Below are 26076 nucleotides of genomic sequence, written 5' to 3'. Positions count from 1 at the left end.
AACACAAATTCCCAATTCATCAAAACAACATTCCTTATGCTGTTTTGATGACACCATAATGGCCTTCACCAACCTCAAAAGAAAAAGTCAGACTGTTGTCTTGCTTCAGAAAAATGACCAGAAGAGGGTTTGGTTCATGTTGCCTTTTTGTGGTCATGATGAGAGGGGTGGTTACAGTATATACATGATAGACTCACTCCAGGGGCAAAGCAAGCTCCACACTTCATCCACAGATGAAGTCGAGCATAGAGCTGTGTCACTAGGGGGAGTGAGAACCCACCTTGGATGTTCTAGAAACTTCTAAAGCTTAAGTAGGGTCCACATCTCCATCTGGACCATGTGTTTGGCATTGCCTTTTGCAGTGTGGGCCCTGTTGGACTCCTGTGACTGGCCTGTTGAGGTGTTTCTGATGGTGGGTGTTACTAAGCATTTCCTGCCTTGAATTGCCCAGAAACGAAGTCACAGCCCTACTCCGCCGGCATCTCCCTGGAACCAGAATGAAGGATGAAAAGCAGACCATGAACAGTTCCCACTGGTAATGGAATCTTCCTTCTCATCTCCCCACCCCTGCCCACTCCTTCCCGTGGCGCGGGAGGCGGGTCCGGCTCAGGGGGGCGGCGCCGAGGCGCTCCTGTGGCTGTAGGAATACCGGGACAGAGAGGCCCCCATGGTCCTGCCTTCCTCCTCCTCTCCCACCTCTCCCCTCGCTCCTGGGGGACCGGGGTTGGGGCAGCAGGGGAAGGTGGCCATGAAGCCGAGGCGGAACCGTTTGTTCATGAAGCAGTAGATGATGGGGTTGACGCAGGAGGAGGTGTAGGACAGCAGGAGGATGAAGGAAATGGGGGTCCCGGAGAGGCGGCGCTCGGCCGAAGCCGTGTCATAGGCCCGCCAGGCGTTGGCGCTGAAGATGGGCATCCAGCACAGGAAGAAGAGGACCACGATGACCATGAGCATGCGGATCACCCGCTTCTTGGCCATGAGGTTGGCCGTGGAGCTGCTGCTCCTGATGCGGTTGACCCTGCCGCTGCTGGGTGTGGACAGCTGCTGGAGCTCCAGCTTCCTGCGGGGCTTGGCCTTCTGCAGGTAACACCCATCGCTGTCCTCATACCTGCCGCTGCTGCCGGTGCTCGGCTTCCTGTCTAGAGCGGCAAGTGACATCGCTTATTGTCGGGGCGGATCACGAGGGACAGACCCCCCCCCTCTATCAAGGGGATCAAACCAAACTGGAACTGAAGCAGGGAGAAGGCATCCTTGGGCCTGTTCTGCTATCCTTAGGTACTGATCTACAGTACTCCTCTCCTTCAAAGGGAAAGTTGCTTAAAACTAATAAAGTAATGTGAGGCGCCTGGGTGGCTCAGTCGCTTGAGCCTCCAACTCTTGGTTTCTGCTCAGGTCTTGTTTTTTTTTTTTTTTTTAAAGATTTTCTTTACTTATTTGACAGACAGAGATCACAAGTAGGCAGAGAGGCAGGCAGAGAGAGAGGAGGAAGCAGACTCCCTGCTGAGCAAAGAGCCCCATGCAAGGCTTGATCCCAGGATCCTGAGATCATGACCTGAGCTGAAGGCAGAGGCTTTAACCCACTGAGCCACACAGGTGCCCTCTGCTCAGGTCTTGATCTCTGGGTTTTGAGATCAGCTCCCCGCATTTGGCCCTGCACTGAGACCAGAGTCTGCTTGAGATTCTTTCCCTCTCCCCCTGCCCCTCCCCTTGCTTTCTCTTTCCCAAATAAATAAGTAAAATCTTTTAAAAAAAAAAACCAATAATATATAATCTATCATATACATAGTGTATAATAAAAACATATTTTATGCACATCAATTGTAAGGATTAAAATTACTAAAGAATGAATATTCACACTCTTTCTTTCCCCACATTCTCAGGGGAAAGGTTCCTGCTTGATTGGTAAGCTTCCAGAATGCTTTTACTGGGAAACCTGGATAATGATCAAAAATCAACCAAAGCCAAAGAAGCTCTCAAGACACGTAAATTCTGGTAGAAGAGCTGAGTGAAAGCGGAGAAAGGCAAAAAGTTATATCAACAAAGGGCTAAATTTTAGTGGTTTGTGGATTATAATGAGTGGGAAGAAGCTGGGCTTTGTAACTGCACTGTGACAAAGAAAGGGAGGAGAGAGTTTGGGGGATTAGAGTTACAATTCCCTTCGGTTGTGGAAACAGGAGTCCATTAGAATGCAACAGAGCAGATGGCAAGGGACACAAGGGTCCTCAGCTAATAATTGGGTATATGTCTGTTATGTCATTTTGTCCCACTCAGTACTGTTTTGAGAGGAACAATTTCTCCATTTTACAGATGAAGGAATAGGAAGACTATGTCTGGCGACTGTGCCTTATGACACAGAGTCTCCTAAGGATACTTTAAAATATCCTCAACATACACTCTGAGCGTATCTATTTAAGTTATAGGAAACAAGCTTTTGTGGTATTTTGGCATAAACATACAGCAAAGAGATAGTTACCCCTAGCAGACTTCTTCTGGATAGCATCAAATTTTATTCCTTGGTAAAGTTCCAAAGAGATCAATCCATACGCCACCATCATCACAATTCCAGGAATAAGAAAGAGAATGAGTAACAGGAACGTGTGCCTAATAAAATGAAAAGAAATTCAATAACCATCATCTCTAGTATTTCAAACTCAGATGGGGTGGAATAAATAGGGTTCATCTTCATTTTAACTGGTCTGAGCAAACACATTAATTACTAATATTTCATAACCTTGGAAATTCTATGTCTGGAGGTTCAGTCTTTTGAAGTTGTTTACTTCTCTCTCTCTTTCTCTCTCTTCAGATAAATTCTCTTAGGAAGAACTAGTTAAGTTGGAAAAGGCTGGTGTGATTCTGTGCTTGAAACAAACCTTCATGTAAAACCAATGAGAAATTAACAACAAAATGTATGTGAATAATCTCAGTAAGGCTTACCAAAAACATAAATAAATACTTATAAGAACTTATATTCATCGAGGACTTGCTGTGCTACCCACTAGGCTAAGCATTATATATATAATAATAATTCATATATATGTATGTAACATTAGATTTAACTCCCATAGTGACCCTTGAGATAGGTACTGTTATCATAATACCTATTTTATATGTGAGGAAACTAAGATTTACAGAGATTAAATCCTTTGTCCAGAGACACACCTAGTGGCAAAGATGGGATTTGAACCCAGGGAATACGATTCTAGAACCTGTGCTCTTAAGCATCACAATATACTATTTGTTGACTTTACAACAACAGAACCATTCAAAGCAGAGGGAGGAATGATGGATGACCTCTGAGGTTTTGCATAATAGGGTTTTCTGGCTATTTCTCCCCCATGGGCACAGTGGCGGGCTCCTTCTAGGGCGTGGTGGGGCAGAGCTGTGCTTTCTCTAAACACGTTTGATTCCTGAAGCCCCACAGACTCCTTTATGAGTCTGGCCCCTAAATCATTTTTGCAGTCTGGCATGTGTAAGGTTACAGGATTAGGCCATTAAATAGTTAGAGGCTCACAGTGGCTGGGCCATTTCTCATTTCAATTGGACATGTTTTGATAAGATTCCTTTTCAAGTCTTGGAAATGTTTCTCTCACTTACAACATAACTTTGTGTGTGTGTTACTTGGTTGAAATGAAAAAAAAAAAGAAGAGATTATCTCTATTTTGAGCTATTTTTGAATGTCGAGTTCCCTGATTCTAAAATATGCTTGGAATTAGTAAACATAATACCCCGCGTTTGTATTTTTTAAAGATAATGACATTTTCATACACATGCTCTCCTTTGAATCTTACAGCCACCCAATGAGGTAGATTAAAAAAAAAACTATATTATTAAATCCTTGCATAGATAAAGAACCTGAACCTCAGTAATGTCACTTGAACTTGTCTATTGTCAGTTGGCTAGTAAGCAAAGAAAGTCTTAGAATCTCTCCTGTTTATTTCTAGTCAAGTGTTCTATGCCAGCACTGCAGCTGTAGTCTAAAAACACACACACACACACACACACATGCACAAGACTTGGGACTCATTCTCTGCTTTATCTTCAGTTCTTAGAAAAATCATAGCCCTTCAGATCCTAGCCCTTCAGTCCCTCCTTCCCACTAGACCATCCAGAGGTATTCTGCATAGCGGGTCAGCAGAGAGGCTCTGTATCTTCTAGTTTTGTGACTTTGAGCAACTCATCTTACCTCTCCATGTCTCTGTGTTTCATCTCCATGTTTCATCATCTGCAAAATGGGGACAATAACAGTACCTACCCGGCCTGGTTTTGAGGGAATTAATTGGATTCATATGTACATGACCTTTGAAACGGAGCACTTAAGTGTTTGCTATCACTGTTATCCTAAAAAGAAGTTAACATAATCCTTCTCATAATCCGTGTCTCCTGGACACATACCTCCTCCAGTCACTCTGGACAATATATTCCCATTTTTACAAACACTGCAAACGATAGCAAGTTGCATTACACAAATAAACATCACACCGCCTTACCAGGACTGCTGCATGACGTCATTTGGCAGTAGGAAGCGGCACATATTCGCTGTCTGGTTGTTATTTTTGGTAAAAGGCACCAGGTTGCTATAAATTGGGTACGGAGTCATAATGGTAAAGGAGAGGCACCAGGTCGTGGCGATCACCTTCAAAGCATGGGATTTGGTCTGCCAGACCCGGGACTGTAAGGGTTTGCAAATCGCACCGTATCTTTCCAGAGATATGGCAACCAGATTAAAGGTGGATACGCTCACAGAGGTGCCTGGGAAAGGAACAGAGAAGTCGGTTATGATGGCTCTGAAATCCCAAGTTTATTTGCATGTTAGCTTAAGCATATCTGCTCGGCACAGGTTCGCTATCAAGGAACAACACTCAGAGGGTAAAGAAATACCATGTACCTGTATTTATTTTTTTTTAAGTGATTTTTTTCCCAGCTTCATTTCAAAAAGGATTTAAGGCAGCTGAAGAAATGTACTTACGAATACATCTGATTGCCAGTTTTTAGATAAGTTTATTGAACTTTGATTACAACCAAACTCCTTCCCAGGTTGAAGTTGCTCATTAATTAATAACCAACGGGAGGAGATACGTTCCTCTCCTACACAAGAGGTTTCTGAGTCGCCTGGAGAGAAGCTCTCATTTTGAGCATAACCTGGAGTTAAATTGACCTAATAGCCCAGATTCTTAAGGACTGTGACCCTGAAAGGTCACAGGGGTCTGAGCTGGAGGCATTAAAACTCTCAGAGTTTCTAGTACAGACAGTTTTAAGAATGAACCATTATAAATTTGAAAAAGCAGTCTACTGAAAAAAAACACACAGTAAAGGAAGGATAAAGGGAGAGGGCTCCACGCCATAACTAAAGGTTGCTCTCAGTGGGGGGGACTAGAACTTTCCTTCTTATTCTGTTTGTTTTTCTGTATTTCTATAAGGAACATGCATCATCAGTGAGAAAGACATCACAACAGCTCCTTTATAGTGATGTGCTTAGGCATAGTCAAAAAGCTTAATTTTCTTTCATTTGTGTATTTTGTTTGTGTGTACTTATTATCATGTCTTACCGCCTTAGAATTCCCTCTAACTATTCATCCATGGATTCTGTCAGTTAATCTGATTATCTTTAGCATGATTTCTTAGACTTTAGGATTAATCTAAGTTGGGGAGAAGAAGCTCTTAGTCTGGAGCCTTTAATGGATATAAATAAATTCTCTGAAACTGTGCATAAAAATATTCTTCTTCTAGGAGGGGAGATACCTACAGTATTTCTTAGAGATTTGAAGGAATCTACAACCCAAAAAAACATTAAATGAAAACTCATGTTCTGAGACAGGATGGCTGTGTTTTCCTGGACTCTACCCAAGGAACTGATCACACTGAGATTACAGAGTGTACCCCAGCATCTCTGGAGTCAAATCTGTATAATGGGCTCACTGTTATTATAAACCCCCATCAGGCAAGCACTCTTTCGTTTTTTCCTCTTTGCCTTCTTCCCTTCTACCCTTCTCCCTCTCTCTTTCTCCCTCACTTACTCCCTTCCTTCCTTCTTTTCTTTTCTTTCTTTTTTTTTTGCCTGCTATAAGGAGTTTAATGAGTGTTAACTGTTAGCAATAGTATTGAAAAGAACCCAAAATCAAGGGAAGAATCAAAATCCCTGGATTTAGAAATCCAACAAAACCATTATGGCATTGGACACAGCTTCAGAATTTTCTTGCATTTATTATTCTTTTTCTTGAAGTGAAATATCACCAAAAATTAACCATTTTCAAGCAGGCAATACTGTGGCCTTTGGCACACTTAGAGTGTTGTGCAATCACACCAGCCCTCATTTTAAGATTCCCTTCACAGACCCTAGTTAAGATTCTTAAATAATATTATCATACTATGGGTGGGCAATGAAAGCCAAAAGCGTGAGGAGAGGCTGGTAACTGTTACCGCTTCATTGTTTAAGCATGATCCCTTTCATTCGTGGACGAGGATGGACATTCTCTTGTTTGTTTGTCTGTGGCACAGGGATCAGTAATCCATCATTGTTGTCAGAGCTGGATCCCACTGCCTCGATTGGGAGAAATCAAGGCTTTGAAAGCTTTCCAGTCATTGAGGATGGCCCCAGCCCAACTCAGCTCTGACCATGTTGTAAGGCCGAGGTCAGAACAAAAAACAACCCTCCCCCCTTGCAGCTCATACTCAGAAGGGAGAAGGCACAGGGCAATCTGGCAGCCAAAGAGGGCAGAGAGATGTCTTTGCTTGGCTTCAGGAAAGCACCAGCTGCTGGCAAACTGTGGCAGCACCTGTCCTCATCCTCCACTGTGGTGGCTCCTGATCTAGGTTCAAATCTCAGCTCTGTGGCTTAGCACCTGTGTGTCCCAGGGCACCTGGTTAACTTCTCTGTGCCTCTCTTTGCTCCTTGTTGAGACGGGAAAGAATAACTGTGATATATATATATATATATATATATATATATATATATATATATACATACTTTTTTGGGGGGGGCAGGGTGGGCTGGGGGATGGGATAGTGAGAGTAAAAGCACTTCGTACATCTGCTGCATCACAAATATCAGCTCTTGTGATTTTTATTTATCATCATCATCATTTTGATTGGCAGAAGCAGAGAGCTGCGTGTCTTAGCCAGTCAGGGTGAGCTTAATGACCCACAGGCTCTGGGAGCAAAATTAGCTCCTCATTTAGTGCCAGAGGGCATGTTCTCTCTCTCTGTCTCTCTCTCTCTCTCTCTGCCCAAGAGGGTCCCAGCCCCTGGGGATCAGGCTGGGAAATGAATTGTCCTCTAGGACAAAGCTGGTTTTCACATAGCCCCTGAGCCCTAGGAGAGCAAGAGCAACAACAGAAAACCTTCCTCCACCACCCCCATCACCCCCAAAAGCCATGACTTGGCTCGGGCAGAACTCAAACTATGACCAATGACTTCCAGGAAAGGACAGGGTCGCTTGAATCCTTCTTGCTTTCTAGCAGAAGCCAGCAAAACCAACCTCTCCTATGGCTGATTAATAACTTATTCCACTCTGAGGAACTGACCTCTGAAATGGACGACTGGGGACTGACTTCTGGGGACGCATGAGGACCGACCCACCTTAAAGCCAGCACCTGCCTCCTTGCACACCGTCCCACCCAGCCAGATGTTTGTTTTGTTTTGTTTTGTTTTGCTTTGCCTTCAGCAGGACACCTCTGCTGAGGCTGTCAGAGGGTTGGGAAGGTCTGGGGCGAGCTCCAGAAACAGCCCCCAGGAGCAACTCACCCATGAAGTAGGTGGTGGTCTTGCAGACAGCACTCCCAAAGATGAAATCCTTGAGCAGGTTGGGGATGAGGTTGAACGGCATGCAGAAGAGGCAGAGCATGAGGTCGCTGACCGCCAGTGAGAGCAGAAAGATGTTGGTGACCGTTCTCATCCTCTTGTTCCGAATCAGCACCGTAATGACCAGCGTATTCCCCAGGACACTGAGCAGGAATATCAAGGAGTACAGAAGAATCTGCACGGCTGGCTGCCACTCTGCAAAGAGTAACGGGAACGAGACGGAGGGATGGAGGTTATGGGAGCAGAATGTGAAAACCTCAGCGCACAAAATGAACGGTGATTACCTGCAGGTTATTTTTGTTGGTGGTGTTTTTTTGTTTTTTGTTTTTGTTTTTGTTTTTGTTTTTGTTTTTGCAAGGGTCTACATCACTGAACCCGACTATTCCTCTATCACCAATATTTTGCAGAAACAAACTGAGGAGCGTACAGAGTGATCCCGTTGCTTCAGAGAGGTTGGTTTGTTAAAGAATCACAAAGGGAACCACTTTTTCTTAAGAACAAAGCTTCTCCAGTGACTACTGGTTGCTTTCTTTTCCCAGCTGCTAAGCTTGATTTCACTTTAATCACTTTTTCACGCTGGATATCCCCCAAGAAAAGGTGACAGCTAGATTGTGACAGCACCTTTTCTGTGACGCTGGTAAGTTCCAGCTTTGACACTTGTACCCCCTTCTTATGACACTTCAGCTCCTCCTCCCTGGGTTTTTGCCTCCCCCCCTTCCCCATGCCCTCTACCTCCATCTCAACTCTCCCGCGGGGAACAATTAGGATATTTGACTCAGTTCTGCTTTTTGATCTGTTATCCAAACTTGTGAACGTATGACTTTATCCAGCCTGGTCTCAAGAGGACTTTGTTATAATTTTCTCTATCAGCCCCATCTTTGTTGATTTCTCCCGCACCTTCATCATTTCCTGAATTAAAATAACAGTGTCTGGCACCTACCTTTAGAAGGATGGGGCTGATCCAAGCAGAAAAGCGTCTCATTTTCGATTCCCAGCTCACAGGGAGGAGTGATGTTGCTTCCATTCGCAAGAAGGCTGTCGACCACATCCATCCTTGCCTGCTGTTCTCGAAGTGCTGGTGAGCTGGTGAATTGCTCACCCTCGGCTCATTCCTCTAATGACTGGAGAGCCTCCCGAATGCAACCTGCCGTGGGGGGGCAGGAAGGGAGGGAGTTCCAGGTGTGGGCTTTTGCAGCCATTCCTAAAGGCGACGCGAGTTCACCACGCTCCGTCCAGCCAGGCAAGCGCTTGCTCTCCTGTCTTGGAAAAGGCAGCTCAGGCAAGCCAGCCTGCTCCACCTTCCGAGCCCACCCCTCCCAGTCCTGGGCCAGTCTTAGGGCCCTGAGCACAGAGAGCTTGACTGCGAGTTAACCCTTCCCAGAGTGTCACTGCTCTTAGACACACTTGAGCACACACGGATACATATGCACAGACACAAACACACACGCTTCCCCGGTACCTCTCTCCTCTGTATAGGAACCTGTCACCAACCCAGACATGTGCAGAATAAAGCCCAAACTGGCTGTGTGACACAGGAACAATCAACACGGTAACAGATACGATAATGCACACCATCAGGACTGAAGGGCATGGATGGACTGCGTTTCTACCTCCTTATATAAAAGCAATTAGTGCCTTTTTAGCTTTGGAACCGTGCCCAGCAATGTGTGTAGATATAACTGCCTGCTGGTTGTTAAGTTGTTACCAACCACAGTGTTATTTCTCGTGGTCTCTGCCCTTGTTAACTGAAAGGAGAGGGGGTGCTTTCGGATATAGGGTTCCAGATGCTTATTATAAGAAAAGTTGTTCAGATCTTCCATTCATTCATTTATTCATTTGTCCATTCATTCAGCACATATTCATTGAGAGTCAACCATTTGCCAGGCGTTCTCTAAACACAGAAGCGAATAATAAGCAAGATCCTTTCAGATAGTGTTGAGCACCATGAAGAAAAGCAAGCCAGATGATGCAATGGAGAGGAATGGATTGGGGTCACTAATTTAGGTGAGGTGGTCAAGAAAGGCCTTCTGAGGGAGAGGACCATGATCTGAGACTTGGAAGACAAGGAGGAGGAAACCTAGGGAAGATCTTGGGAAAGCTTCTTTCAGGCAGGAAGAATAGTGTTTTGGGCAGCAGACATAGCAAGTGCAAAGGCCCTGAGGTGAGAACGAGCTTGACCCCTTTGGGGAACAGGTAACAGTAAGGGTGAGTGAGGGGCAAACAGTGAGAGGTGAGATGAGAGAAGAAGACTGGCCTGGGGGTCTGGGTTTTCTGTGTAGCTCTGTCGCCCTCCAAAGTCCCTCAGTGTCACCACATGACAGGGCTAATATTGGGTCCATTTGCTAGATATCTCTGGGAACCCTGTGTACTGACAGCTCTCTCAGTTGACAGAGCTACGCATTGCATCTTTGCTGAATGCAGATGAACTACCTGGCATTTTTGCTGTGGAGGCTGAGGATGTGGGCTGGGAAGATAGAGTAGCACCTAGAGTGACAAATAAATCTCCCTCTCCCTCTGCCTGCCTGTATGCTCTCTCTCTCTGATGAATTTTTTACTTATTTACTTATTTATCTGTCAGAGAGAGAGAGAGAGAGAGAGCGCGAGTGTATCCATAAGCAGGGAGAGCTGTGGGCAGAGGGAGAAGCAGGCTTCTCACTGGCAAGACGTCCAAGGCAGGACTTGATCCCAGGACCCTGGGATCATGACCAGAGCTGAAGGCAGATACCCAACTGATTGAGCCACCCAGGAGTCCTAATAAATAAAATCTCAAAATCTTAAAAAACAACAACAACAACAAATTATACTTATTAATTTCCTCCTATGCAGGAGGAAACTGAGACTCAGAGTGGCTTGGTGATTTGCTGGTGAGAACCAGTGCTGGATACCCCCTGGGGGACCTGGCATACCCATCCTTCCTCCACTTCCTGCAGTTTGGAACCTTCCTTGTTATCCTAGGAGCATGTAGCCCATTGTTGCCAGGACCCTCCTCTCTGCTCCCCCTTCCTGCCACGTGTCCTGTCAGATCTGAAAGATCTTGAATCTTTCCGACGTGCAGACCAATGTGGACCCTGCCCACTAGGAGGGGACCCAGTGCTGCCCAGTCCTGGTCCTGGAAGGGATGAAGGTTCAGGTTTTGAGCCCTGGGAACAGCTAAATGTCACCCTCCTGCTCTTCCCAGCTGCTCATTGGCTCTAACTGGGCAGACATCCCTAGTGGTAGAGGGAGCCTCCTGTTGAGTCTCGTCACCCCAGACGAGAGGTTCCCTGAGGTTCCCTCCCTCCGTCCCTCCTTTCCTCTCTATTCCATTTCTGTCCCACGTTGGCAGGAAGCGACAGGGAGGGGCGGGCAGGGTATATGAGGGTGGGTGCTAGCGATACTCTGAACTCCCCAGGAGTGAGTGTGGCACATTTGGGTGCTGTGCTTTACGAACTTCAGTGCACATCTGAAACACCTGGGTTCGTACAAAAAAAAAAAAAAAAATCTGAGTTTTCCAGGCTCTTCTCCCAGGGATTCTGACCCTTCAGCCCCAGACCTGGGAATCTGCTTTTCTTATCCTGCATCCCTGGTGATTCCAAGGCCAGTGATCTCAGGGTCACCTCTCTCAGGAAGCTCCCTGGACCCCATTAAGAGCATGAACACAAGCATCAAGCTGTAGGAACCCAAGCCTGGCCCTCCAGCTGTGGAACACAGACAAACTACTTACCCTTTCTGAGCCTCAACTCACTCATCTCTAAAATGGGGATAACACAGTGCTACCCATAAACAAAGCAGTACATGGAAAGCACTCAGAACAATGCCTGGAACATAGTGCCGGACACTTACTATTAGTGGATAAGTAAATGCTAAGGGATACTCTATTTATCCCTGTTATCATGGCCAGGCGAAAAGGTCTGTGTCTCTAGTACTTGAGCACAGTGATGGGCGTAAAGGACGTGTTCGGGAAATGTGAATGAATCCAGAGTGAAAAATTGACAGAACCAATCTTTCATTGCTCATTCTACCTTTTTATAACCCTATTATATAGGTTCTTTTCCTGGCCAGCTCTGGATTTTTCACTCATGAGTTTCTGAGCCCGTGTTACATAATAATTAACCCAGAAAAGGGAATTCCAACGAGAGCCGTTAGAGTTTTCGAGAGCGGAAAGGATGCATTTTTCAGGGTATTAGTCGTTATTGCTTTCCTCAGCACACATTTATCATGAGTTTCTAGGTGCCTGGCAGTGTGCTTGGTCCGGGGGGAGATAAGCTATGAGCAAAGCTGGTGGAAATCCTGCCCTCATGAAATCCTTAGTCTGCCGTGGGCGACAGGAGATTATTAATAAACTGGGAAGAATGGAAGTGCCCTTCTCCCCTCGGAGCCTATCCTGGGATCAAAGAGAGTTGCAGGCAAATTGATAATAATTTACTAAATTGAGCTGAAATGGTTTAAGTGCCCCCCCCCTTCAAGGCACACAGTCCCGGGCAGCATAAGCCCAGCGTCTCCCGTCTCCCGCGCTCCCCAAAGATCAGAGTGGCTCGGTGATTTGCTGGTGAGGACCAGTGCTGGGGACTCTCTTCTCCACCAAAAACTAGAAAGACAGACCATGAGCAACCTCCCCCGGTTCTTAGGAAAGCAAATCGGTAGCTGCTCCCTAAACCGTTCTCCATCTTAAGGAAGAATTGTTCTAAAACATCAAAAAAGATTTCTATGTATTTTTTCCTCATCATCACATCACTCACAAAATTATGGCAAATTTTGTAAATAAAGAAAAAAAGATACGTGTCATTATAAGAGTCATGAAATTTCGGGTCCTCGCATGATTTATTCTCAATTGTGCCACTTTCAGAGACACAGTCCAGAGCCCGAGGTAGCTGACAGGAAATTGTTCGTCGTGAGGTACCTGACTCAACGGGGCACCTTGACATTTCTAAGAATTCTCTTGCTTCTCCTCTGCAATTTCCCCCCTCACTCTGCTGCTTGGAATGTGGCTTTCTAAATTCCTAATTCCTCACTCTCCTCCCGAACACAGCCAGACCACCGCCTTGGAGGGCTCTCCTCTTTTCCTTCCTCTGGGCATCCCCAGGCTTCTGGAACTGACTGACTGAGCTGGATGGGTCTAGGTGTGGACCCCTGCTCCCTGCAGAGAATGCAGACAACCAACCCCCACCCCGCCCCCCGCCAAAGTTCTTCTCCCACTGCCTGGGTTTGGGCAATCTGCTTTGTCTCTCTCAAACTTGATTTCTCACAGTGGTAAACCCCGCCACCCGCCTCCCCAGCAGAGGACGGCTGGGACATCACAGGTCACCCTGTGTGTAAAGCGCCCAGGGGAGTGGTTGGCGTGTCACAAAGGTTTGGCAAAGGATAATAGCCTTCATTTACCCTATTTCACGGCGTTAGGAGTATTAAAATCATCTTTAATGCCACTGCCTCAAGATAATGTCTGTTCACGGCTAGGTAGATATTCTTCCAGCCTTTCCCTCCTAATACGTCTTCTTAAAAGGAAATTTGGAATCATATTCTATGTATGGTTTTCATCCTACTTACTGCTTTTTGAAAATGGAGTTTCAGTGGAAAATTTGAAAACGAGAAATAGAAATTTTGCGAGGTTTGGAAGAAATGTGTTTACTTTTTAAAAGGTTAGGTAAGAAGAAAGTGGGGAAAAAAATCGATAACCGTATTACCCAGAGGATTTACAAAGTGTTTTGCACACATACTATTTCGTATTCTCATTTTTTTTAACTATAGCATTATTTCAGTGTCATGTTTTATTTCTTCTCCATAGCGTTATGTTACACTGATGTCTAGTCTTTCATTAGGAATACATACTGCAGGGTCGCCTGGGTGGCTCAGTTGGTTAAGCGTCTGCCTTCGGCTCAGGTCATGATCTAGAGGTCCTCGGATCGAACCCCATGAGGGGCTCCCTGTTCAGAGGGAAGTCTGCTTCTCCCTCCCCCTCTGCACCTCACCCAGCACCACTTATTCTCTCTCTGTCTCTCAAATAAATAAAATCTTAAAAAAAAAAAAGAATATGTACTCCAATTTACTAACGTATTTCCATGTAGTTAGGTATTTTGTTATTATTCTTAGCCTCCTGTTTCTTTCAGTGACACTGTAGTGAATACATACGCACACATCTGTGTGGCATTTGACACACCTTGGCAAAGTCAGAGCTGCCATTAGCCTGCTTCGGGGGCAGCATTCACGCTGGATGCACTGGCCGGGTAGCCCGTGGCCTGGGTGAATTGCTTTCCGAAAGATTGTACTCATTGACAAAGCTGCTATTTATAAGTATTCCTTATACTTTGATCAGCATCTGAGAGTATCAGCACTTGCCTTTTGCTATTTAATAATTGAAAAAGAGCACCTCATTGTTTCTATTTGTGTGTCTTTCATGACCAAAGACGCTTCTTGTTTTCCATGAGTTTTGTGACCAGTTGTGTTTCTTTCTTTCTTTTTTTTGCTATTTATATAAACCTAAGATAAACCAGAGCGCCCTTTATGAATTGTTTATGTACTTTGCCCATTTCTTTATTTGATCAAAAAAATGCTTGTTGAACTTCTACTATGGGGTGGGAACTGATACAGGTTCTCTTCACAGCAGGGAGCTCCCTTCTCTGGGCTCTCAGTCGAATGCAGGACACACAATAAACAAGTAAATAAGCGGAATCCATAATGTCAGAGAGTGATAAGTGCCACGAAGGAAAACAAAGCCAGAGGAGGGAGTTGAGAGGGATAGGTGATCAGAGGAGGTGGCACTGGAGCAGAGATCGGAATGAATTGAGGGAATGAGTCTCACGACTCCCTGGGAGAAGAGCATTCCAGACAGGATATTTATTGTGGTCTTAATGCTTTCCTCATTGCTTGATAGGAACCCTACTTAAAGAGATAATGATGTTTAACTTACAAATTGCTGTCATAAACTGCTGAGTGGAATAGAGACTGCTTCCCTTTTTCCCTTTTTATAGGGTAATTGGATCCCCAATTTTTAATTGGGTACATGGCTGCTTAGAATTAACACAGTGTTTTCCAGTCTCCTCTTCAGCTAGACATGGCTCCATGACAAGTTCTGTCCAATGAGATGTAGGCAGACACAAATGTGCAGCTCCTGAGACCTATGTTTACAGAGAGCACGCATACCCTTTTCTTTCTTCTTCATCTTTCCTCTGGCTAGGATGAAGATGTGATCCCCGGAGCTGGAGCTGCCATCTTGTATTCTGAGGAAGTGGGTGGTTCAGTGTAGCAGAACAAGTTATTAAAAGGAATCTGGATCCTTGATGGTCTTAGAATTTATACACCAGTTAGCCCTGGATTACTTACCTTTACACTTCATTTATGTGAGAAAGAAAAATAAATTTACTTTATTAAGCCAGTGTTATTTTGGGTTTTCTGCCTCTTGCAGCTTAATCCTAACTAAAACACTGTGAATTAAAGTCTGTGCATCTTAGTTTCTGAGGTTGTCTCCCACCACCCCACACCTGTATGCAGGATACATCATGGTGGCTTTCACTTCACAAACTTCAGAGCATTCTTGAGGGTCCAACGTTACCCCATCTTCAAGCAGTCTTCTCCAGTTTACAGCCCTCATCACTCTGCCTTTTCCCCTTCACTGCCACAGCCCTCCCCACGGATCCCACTCACTGGGACTTAACCAAATTGTCTTGGTTCTCAGGTTGAAGATTAATTTCTGCCCAAATTTTCCACTTGTCCTCATCTCTCCATCTCTGCTATACCCCTAGCCCATGGGATCGTCATCTCTCACATGGAGAATTGTCGTAGCCCCTATAACTGATCTTCCCACCCTCCCTTTGACTTCTCCAATCCCTCTTCATGCAGTCACTTGAGTGGACAGACCAGGATGTCACTGCCTACCTGAAACTCTCCAACCCAGTAAAGCTCTGAACAAATGGCACCTGCCTTCCTTCATGGCTTCATCTTACACTTTTCCTCATCCCCTCCCCCAATTTGTGTGGGCCAGACATGCTTTCTCCTCCCTCCCGCGCCGTCCTCGAGGCCCACTCTCTTCCCTGACCCCCGGAGTGGGTGGCACGGGGCTGTCCCTGCCTGCCGGCTTTCACTCATTAGGCCCCGCCCACTGAAGGAGCAGGCTTCCCGCCAACTCTCCGCTTGGACCCAGACTAGAACAAGAGCCCCCGTTGGATGTTCAGATGTCTCCCAGGTCTCTTCTTTCATGTATTCTGCACTTCCACAGCACTTACTCTTGCCGCACTAGCCTGAAGCTTCACGAAGACAGGGACCGTGTCTGACCTGCGCATCGCTACGGTAATTCTTCAGCATAAGCGCTCAGTGTCATTCCATAAAACCTTATGAAATTATAACTCTGTGTTATTATCGTTTCCTTTGGAAGATGAGGAAGATAAGTCTCCGAGAGGCTGTAAAGGCAGCATTAGGACCCAGACCCAGGGAGGATTGGTGCCAACATCTATACTCATTTCACTTCAGGGCCGCAGCATCCATTCCACTCTAAGGACAGCCACGTCTGACGGACAGAGACCGGCATCTGACTGACTCCCACTCCCACCTGCCTCTCTGCAGAGTTGCCGAGGGGCTTGGGAGCCTTTAAGACTCAAGGGCATGGGGACGCCTGGGTGGCGCAGTTGGTTGGACGACTGCCTCCGGCTCAGGGCGTGATCCTGGAGTCCCGGGATCGAGTCCCACATCAGGCTCCCAGCTCCATGGGGAATCTGCTTCGCTCTCTGACCTTCTCCTCGCTCATGCTCTCTCTCACTGTCTCTCTCTCTCAAATAAATAAAATAAAATAAAATCTTAAAAAAAAAGACTCAAGGGCATGAATCTCAGAATGGGGTTTCATAGCGCTTGGCAGACACTGGGGGAGACACTTGTGGGCGCAGGCTGTGGTAACCCGAGAGTCAGCGGGAAGATAAGAGTCCTCACTCCTCCTCAAGCGCTCTGAGGACCTCTCAGAACCGGACACCGAAAGGCACCTGCTGTGAGGTGAACACATGAGGATCTTGTGTGTGTCTTTACTGTGCCATCTCCACCGTCTGGCCCCCACCGGGTTCCACCCCGACCTTCATCCCTCAGAATTTCCAATTTCTCATCCATAAAGCACCAATCATAATATGAACCTCACAGAGTCGAGTGGGGACCGCACGGGATGAGACATTTGTTTGAAAGCTCTGTAGGAACTCTGGAGACATAAATAAAATAAAATCACCCCCCACTGAGCACATGCTCCCTTTAGGTACTTTATTCCATCCAAAGGCACACACACAAGGCACACACACAAAGGCCCTTCATCCCCCTGCTCTCCTGTGGTGCTCCCCCATCCAAGCCTCATTCTCCTTCCTAAGTTAAAAGACAAAAATCCCCCAGGAATATCAGTGGGTGTAAAGAACTAGATGTGTCCATTTGGGCATGGGGCAGGTCTGCGTCCCAGCTTTGCCAGCCAAACGTCCTATTCACTATCATCATCGTTCAGTGATGTGTTCCAACTGCACCAGGACAAGGTTGCTGCACACTGTCAGGTCACTAAAAATGTGGGGTTCACATGCCTCTGAGGTGTGCGGAGCCAGCAGCATTGCTCTTACGGGAACCTTTTAGAGGGTTGTGCCCGGCTGGCATCTGGTCCACCCACGTGTCCACTTGCTATTTTGGGATTGTAACAGCTACCAAATCCATTAGCTGGACTCAAAGTAAAAGCAATTGGAAGCACAAGTACCTTGAAATGTTGAAGCACCGTAATGCTGATCTGGCCTAATTACTGCGGAAAGTAGGGTCAGAAGAGAACTCTTGAGCTCTGCCCCCTTCATGGCCCAATAAATTAAAGGAGAAATGTCAGATTTAAGGATTAAAAAATACAACGTCTATGTCTGTCAATAATAAAAGCTTGAATTTGGAAGTCAGTTATCTTAGGAAGCTACTAACGTGTCACAGAGTAATTACAGCAGCTAAGTTCCCCAGTCTCAGAGCTTAGTCTGTGGCGACTTCTCCACAGTAGGCTAGGGGCTCCTGGAGGGCAGGACCCTGTCAGCCGCGGCTGCCACAGTCCCGTCTCCAGCTGTTCCTACAATGTCTAGCACGTTGTAAGCATTCACTAAATGTTTGTTAGGTTAAAGGGTGGAGAGATGGGAGGGCTGATGTCCTTTAATGTCATTTAATCATTCTTCCAGACAGAAGAAAATTTAGTAGGAGTCTGGAATTGTGGGATTTTAGACCACAAGACTGTAAGTCTCCCTTATTTTACTTGTGATGTCACTGTTTTCAGAACTTAAGTCTCTTGAAGGAAGTGCTCTTTCCAAGCCATAACTAACAGCAGGAAAAATGTAAGGAATAATAATAGCTAATGCTATTGACTTCTGTTTCAAGAGCTTTATACACACTGGCTCACATTGACCCGATGAGGCAGCAACTTCTATGGTCCCCATTTCCCAGAGAAGCTGGGTAACTCTGCCGAGGCTACAACAGAACAGAAACATGTTCTGCTGAAGTTGTTCTTGGCCTCCTTTGGGTGTTGAATCACCCTCAGGGACTAGATATTATAAATCTTTACCTAAGGAAAAATGTGCACTCAAGACACGAAGCTGGGCACACAGTTTCAGAAAGTTCACAAACTTGCTGTAATCTAACCATAAACCATAGTTTAAGAACCAAAGTGATCATGCCTATAAAACGCTTGGCACCATGCCTGGCATATAGTAAGTATAGGATATATAGTATAGTAAGTAAGTATAGTAAGTAAAGGATAATCTTTAGAAAATTTTTTATTAATGAGCAAAAATAATGCCTACCTTCATTGGTTATATATCTGTTTTCTATAGGAAAACAGAAATGAAAGTTCGAAAGATCTTTTAGGGTGACTAGTAGAAAAAAACATCACGCCTGATTTTGGTTTACAACTTCTACAATAGGTCTGTTTTATTTTCGTTTCCAGCCAATGTTGTAGAAATCCAATTGTTAGCACAGCAGGGAAAAGCGTGAATAAAAGTAAAATTCAGTTTCCATTGAAAACAATTTAAAGAAAATTTATAAAAACATTTTTCAAAACAGCCTGGGAAGATGCAGAGGCTTCCTGTTTTCTTTGCCATCTCCCCAGCCCCCGCGCCCGTAACATTACCTATAAAACCATCGTTCTTTAATCTGCCCATTTGTTCTGAGAGTGCAAAGAGCTTCCTCTGAATCTGAAAGATCATAAGACTCTCATATGACCATGATCTACGGGTCATACACCTTCTTATGAACTTTGTTCCCCAAACAAAGCCTCTAGAGCAGAGGAGGCTGGAAGAACTATTTCTTCCAAGCTTCTAAATGAGCAAAGAGAGGCTCTGAGCGCAAAGCCATCTTTGCCCTTCCCGGTGTGACTTGGGGTCCCGTTCTATGTACCTCCATCCTGCCATTGTACGAGTCTCTATCAAACCACGTTAAAATCATGCATATAAACCTTGGTTTCCTCTGCTGGACGAGTTCGCTCTAGCAGAAGCTCAACCTTCTGGGCATCTGTAATGCTGCCTGACATGAATGCGGGGCTGGGGGGCTGACTCATGGGTGAATGAATGGGTGAATGCTTGTCGGACCTGCGAAGACGTGGTGCCCAGGTCTTCATAAGTCATATCAGGCACTTCTTCTTTAGATGTATTAATGATTTTTTTAAAAAGGTCTTAAATCATCATCTAGGACAACTGACTTTTGGGGGGTGTGTATATAGACTTCTATGAATTTTAGGACATATACATAGATATACACTCACTACCTCAATCAAGTGACAGAATTGTTCCAACATCACAGAAACACCTCCCTTGTGTGGCCTTTTTCGATGCACCCTCCCCTACCCCCACCCCTGCAACAATGGGTATGTTCTCCATCACTTTCCTTTTGTCTTCTTGATAATGTTATGTAAATGGAATCATACAGTGTAAACCTTTTGAGACTGGTTTCTGTCACTCAGTATCAGGCATTTGAGGTCCATTCAAGTGTGTGTATCAGTAGCTGATTTTTGTTTGTTTGTTTGTTTGTTTTTAAATCTCTGAGCAGTACTCCTCTGTGTGGTTGTACCATAAGGCATTTATCCATTCCCTTAGAGAAGACAATTTAGGTTGTTTCCAGTTTGGGGTGGTTATGAGCAAAGCTGCCATGAACTCTGAGGGACTGGATTTTTGTTGTTATTGTTTGTTTTTTAAGAATTTATTTATCCATTTGAAAGAGTTTGAGAGAGAGAGGAAGAGAGAGAGCACTAGAGGGGGAAGGGCAGAGGGACAAGCTGACTCCATGTTGAGCGAGGAGCCTGACAAGGGCAGGATCCCAGGATCCTGAGATCAGGACCTGAGCCAAAGTCATATGCATAACCGACTGAGCCACCCAGGTGCCCCACACGGACAGATTTTTTATGTAAACCTAAGTTTTAATTTCTCTAGGGCAAATTCCCAGGAATGGTATTGCGGAATCTTACGGTAAGCGAGTGTTTAGCTTTTTAAAAAATTGCCAGACTGTTTTCCAGAGTGGCTATAACAAGCATTCTCACCTTGGTACCATACAGCCTTTTAACGAAACTCTCTCCTTTTATTGGTCTCTTGAGATAGGATCTTTTCTCCAGGCTTCCCTGAGCTCTAGGGCTGAGGAGGCTGCCATCCCTCGGGGTGTGTGGTAAGAAAGCCTCTCTCTTGGCTTTCGCATGCTCTCCCTTTCCCAGAACCAGATTCCATCTTTCATTCTTATTAAAAAACAGATGCTCAGGATTAGGACCACACGAGGCTCTTATCAGTCTCATTCTCCTTGGAACAAACCACATTTGGGGTTTTCCCTGAGGCTTGGTTCTGGAAATGGAACAACAAGGCTGTGGTTGGGCATTTGGAGGGACTGGGGGGAAGGCAGAGGGGGCCCGACAGTGTTTCAATGTCTGGAGCCAGTTTTGCTCACTTACACTCTGACTTTTAGTAAGGGGTCAGGGCAACACACACCCCACTCCTTTTTCCTACATGGGTTACTACGATGAACACATTCCTGCTGATTCCTTTCATGCAAACTTTTGTGTTTTTGATTAGCACAGAGAACTAGTCTTGGTGCTTTTTTTTCCCTCACTAAACCTTTGTTTTAATGGGGATGCTTTTATTTTATTTTTTTAATTTTAATTTTTTTAAGGATTTTATTTATTTATTTGACAGATTGGGAGAGAGAGCACAAGTTGGCAGAGAGGCAGGCAGAGAGAGGGGAAAGCAGGCTACCTGAATGTGGGGCTCAATCCCAGGACCCTGAGATCATGACCTAAGCTGAAGGCAGAGGCTTAACCCACTGAGCCACCCAGGCACCCCTCAATGCTTTTAGATTTACATCCCATATCATGGTTTCTTTCTTAGGTTCTGGTTATGTATCCTTCCTAATTTACTGTAGTGGTGGGGGTAGGCTGGGGAGTCTTGATATAACACAGGCTAGGAGATAGAAGATGGTCCTATCCTCTAAAACGTTGGAAGAGGCACCACTGCCACTTAAAATAATCTATGTGTAATATTTCAAGCCTCCTGCTCTTTATTTTATCTGTGATTTTAAACACAGCCCTGGCAATGAAGTGTGATTATGACAGATCTCATGGTCACAAATCGTGATGTTATGCGAATTGCTTCATTCTTGACCAACTTACAAACACGGGGGATGGAAAGAAGAGGTTCATTTTGTCTTTCTCTCTTTGTGAAATCTCGATACAACACAGGTCCACATTCTTCTAGTAGGACTTGGGCCACCCCCACGTGGCACTGTTGGTGGCATCCGTCAGTGAGGCCCACCCCTGAGTTCCTCTGTGTGAAGCTGAGAGATCTGTATGGGCCCCCAACTGCCCTGGAGGTGGTGTTTTAGGGAGGCCTCACCACGGCCCCCTTCAGACCCTCCTCCCCTGCTGGCTACAGTGCTCCTCCCTGACTGGTCTTGCTGGGGTTTCCACATTTCAGGAAGCAGATTGCTCATAGGCTTTCTAGCTCAGAGACCACTTCAGGCTGTGGTCCCTCCTCCTCTGACCCTGAGGAACAGGGGTCAGAGGAAGAAGAATGGGAAGTTCTTTGCCCAAGGCCAACCCCAAAGTTTGGCCTCATTACTTTTGCCCTGGGGCTTATAGACTAGGGAGCAGTGAAGAGGAAGGACCAGAAGGTGGGATGGTGAGTGTGATGGGGTCATGACAAAAAAGCCATTATGGGACAGTGACCAGCAAGTGCTGAGCCCTGCTCTAGGGGATGACACACGAGTCAGAGAAAGATTCCCAGTCCCTACCATATCAGCTTTGGGTAACTTATCTTTAGTCTGTTAGGTGAGAGAGTAATAAATATCTATCTCGTTTGGGCAGCTATGTTGTGTGCTGTTTTTGTTAAAGCAGTCCACCCTGTACTTGCTTGGCTCCTGCCCTGAATTGATTTTAAATGTGTACTTGAATGCCACCTTCTGAGAGGGCTCTTCCCTGACCACCTCATCTAAAATAGCACCTTCCAGCATCTCGAGCCCCATGACCTACTTGAGACTTTGTTCCTGTTATATACCCCTATAACTACAGTTATAGCAGTATAACTATATATAGTTAGTGTATAGCATTAAGTACTGTATCTATATAAAGATATACAAAATATGGGTCTGTATCTCCCAGTAAGTTCTATGATGACATGGAAAATTTCCATCTTAATGTTGCGTTCCCACAGCTGGAACAGGTGTAGCACATAGTCAGCTCTTAGTGAGGATCTGAGGAATGAAAGATTGAAAAATGAATGACCTTAAGTGATCTGGAAAGCTTGAACGATGAGGGACTAAAATTTGATATCCAAATGTTTCTGATCTATCTCCCATCAGCCAAAAATGTTTCAGCATGCACTCCTCACTCTAGGTTTTTGTTTGTTTGTTTGTTTGTTTGTTTTTTTAAAGAAACTAACTATGGAGGAATTTTAAAAAGATAAGATGAAAAAGAGAAATAGAACTTCCTAGCCATCAATGGATTGTCTCATGTACGTACTTTGGAGTCCACTGAATTAGAGGTAGTGATAAGACAAGAAAAGCGAGATCAACATTGACACTGGGAATGGAGGCAAAATATAGTCACCAGCAATGATTTACTGGATCACTCAAAAGATCTTCAAAGGCATTGTCTGTTCTGACCAACCAGTGTAGAATTGTGAAACAAAAAAAGCATGTGCACAGGTTTTAGAACCAAGAAGAACAGTTTTATAATTCTCTTTAGTGGAGGACCTTGAGGGTGACAGTGATCTCTCCTTTAGTTTCCAAGCTGTCTAGAGTGCACATGTGCCACTTTTATTTTAAATAGACTAGTTTTCATTTATTAAACACCTTCATAGGCCAAGCACTGTGCTAAACTGGGGATTAAATTAAGAAACTGATGGTTGCCAGAGTGGAGGAGGATTGGGATGGGCAAAATGGGTGAAGGGGAGTGGGAGATACAGGCTTCCAGGCATGGAGTGAATACGTCATGGGGATAAAAGAGACAGCATAAGGAATATAGTCAAAGGGATGGCAAGAGTGCGGTATGGTGACAGATGGTCGTTATATTGGAGGTGAGCACAGCCTAGTGCATAAACTTGTCAAATCACTATGTTGTACATCTGGAACTAATGGAACATTGTATGTCAACTATACTCAAATAAATAAAAAACAGAAAAAGACAAAAAAAAACCCAAAACCCCAAGCTTCTCAAAATCTAGAAAATCTCACCTTCCTTTTGAATGAGGGACAAAAAGCAGGGGTAAACCACAGATATGGAGTGATTCTTATTGCCTGAAGAGCACAGAAAACATTTTACAGGGCACTGAACATTCTAGAGCCTGACACTGGTGTTATTAGCATCACAGGCGTGGTGAGGAGCTGCTCCCTTGAATATTTACCTTGCTATCCCCTTGGCCTCCTCTGGCTCCTGTGTTATTGGCAATTTGCCTCCCTTAAAGGAATTGACTACCCAGACCATCTCAGCCCACTCTTGTTTCTGGCTGTATAGGGGGCTTTATTTGTGATGAACATTTTTCACCCTGTGTCTGTGCTCTGGATGTCTTTCCTCTTTGCTTTATTAAAACTGGATACATTGTGGCACCTGGGTGACACAGTTGCTTAAGCATCTGACTCTGTTTTGGCTCAGGCCATGATCTCATGGGTTATGAGACTGAGCCCTATGTCAGGCCGTGCTCAGCACGGAATTTTCTGGAGTCTCTCTCCTTCTCCCTCTGCCCACCCCCCAAACCATGCTAGCTTGCTCCCCTCCTTTCTCTAAAATAAATAAATAAATCCTTTTTTTTTTAAAGGAAACTTCTTTTTTTAAAAGCTGGTTATTCTAACTCTGAGTGTTTTTAGTTCTATTCATGTATTGAGAACCAGCTTGTTACTATAATTACTTCTTCCAGGACCCAGGTGTGAGTCCCCAGTGTCTGGGTCATCAGAAGGCAGACTGTAGAAGTGAGTATGGAATCCCACACTGGGCTCTAGCCCATCCCCCCATGGTAATCCTGCTGAACTTGGACACATCTGCACACTGAATTCTAGCCTGGGATGAGTGTTTTCCTATGAAGATTCTTGTTCCTCATGAAAAGGGGTCTTGATGTGATTCTTCCCCTACTCTTCCAGATGCATTTGAATCCTAGAGTAAACACCTATGGGAGTCTTCACAAATACATTTGCACACACAGAATATACACTATTTGAAATAATATAGGTTTGCAGTCAGCAAAATCGGGAATTGAAAGTGATTTTATCATATTCTCAGGATGTGAACTTGGTCAAGTTATTCAAACTTTCTAAGCCTTCGATCCCTTATCTTTATGTGACAGAGGAAGAAGGAAGGATATTAGATTATTAATACTAAGACTCTTCTACACGCACGCACACACACACACACACACACACACACGCATTCCACATTACAGCACACTTGAAATGAGCAAGGATCTTTGCCTGCTTAATCAGAGCTCTGGATGGGCTCCATCAGGGTGAGAAGTAGAGAGGAAAATTAAAGAAACCAACAAAGGGGGGGCAGTTATTTAAGAAAGATGTGAAGGGAGACAGTGGTGATTAGAAAGGAGCAAATGGGAGACTTTTTCATGGGTAACTGTAAGACCAAGGGAATTCTGGAGCTAGGCCTTGGAAGATGTGTTGCTTTGGATCTTCTGTGAAGCAGACACCAAGGTGGAATTAGAAATACTGAGATTTGCTGGGGGTGTTGGTGGATATCTGCAGGATAAAAGGGAGAAGAAACAGGACAAGCAGGAGGGAAATTTGATATCTGTGAAGAAAGACGGATTGAATATAAGAGTTTCAGTTGGCAGTGCAGCTCTGTGGAAGTCTTGGCCAGGCTGCTGAGGAGGAATGGCCAAGCTCTGGGACGCACACCATGCTTAGTCATCAGCTGGGAGTAGCCCAGGGAGGAGATGTCCTTGCTGTAAACATTGCGATGGGTCCTGTAGGCACAGCCCTTTAAGGCTGTCAGCTGTTACATGTGTCACATATCACAGTAGGCTCTGTCCTGAAGGGAGATGAGAGAGGCATGCTCCCAGGTTTGCCACAGCCAATGATGCAAATATGGTCTTCCCCATACGCCATCATGGCTGCAGGGCTGGTGGTGACCATTGCTGTACTAGTATTCTGTTGTTGTCATAACAGTTACTGCCAACTTACTGCCCTAAAACAACACAAATTTATTACCTTACAGTTCTGTAGGTTAGGAGTCAGGCGAGTCTCATTGGGCTTAACAGCACTGTTAGTAGGGCTAGTAGGGCTATGGTGTTTTTTCTGGAGACTCTAGGGGAGAATATTTGTCTTTCCCAGGCTCTGGAGGCTCATGGCCCCTTTCCTCCATCTTTTTTTTTTCAAATGAAAGATAAACTCTGCTTTTGTTATTCTGGTATTCAAAGTGCTCACTTGATAATATTTCAGAATCTTTTTTTTTCTTTTTTTTTCCTTTTTTTTTCAATTTATTTATTTTCAGAAAAACAGTATTCATTATTTTTTCACCACACCCAGTGCTCCATGCAAGCCGTGCCCTCTATAATACCCACCACCTGGTACCCCAACCTCCCACCCCCCCGCCATTTCAAACCCCTCAGACTGTTATTCAGAGTCCATAGTCTCTCATGGTTCACCTCCCCTTCCAATTCACCCAAATTCCCTACTCCTCTCTAACGCCCCTTGTCCTCCATGCTATTTGTTATGCTCCACAAATAAGTGAAACCATATGATAATTGACTCTCTCTGCTTGACTTATTTCACTCAGCATAATCTCTTCCAGTCCCGTCCATGTTGCTACAAAAGTTGGGTATTCATCCTTTCTGATGGAGGCATAATACTCCATAGTGTATATGG

General features: G+C 45.0%; 1 protein-coding gene across 1 annotated transcript; it reads right to left on the bottom strand.

Annotated features, from left to right (window-relative positions):
- Window positions 1-606: 606 nt before the first annotated feature.
- CCKAR (cholecystokinin A receptor) lies at window positions 607-8864 on the bottom strand. The gene is made up of 5 exons (XM_044224645.1): window positions 8738-8864; window positions 7741-7992; window positions 4488-4749; window positions 2474-2601; window positions 607-1139 (listed from the first exon to the last, which is right to left on the bottom strand). Exons 1-5 carry the CDS (start codon window positions 8847-8849, stop codon window positions 607-609), a joined length of 1287 nt encoding a protein of 428 aa, XP_044080580.1. The 5' UTR covers window positions 8850-8864.
- Window positions 8865-26076: the final 17212 nt, after the last annotated feature.

The sequence above is a fragment of the Neovison vison genome, chromosome 11 (genome assembly GCF_020171115.1).
Source record: "Neovison vison isolate M4711 chromosome 11, ASM_NN_V1, whole genome shotgun sequence".
Classification (NCBI taxonomy): Eukaryota; Metazoa; Chordata; class Mammalia; order Carnivora; family Mustelidae; genus Neogale; species Neogale vison.
Note: the sequence above shows the minus strand (reverse complement) of the source record. Positions and strands in the feature narration are given on the sequence as shown.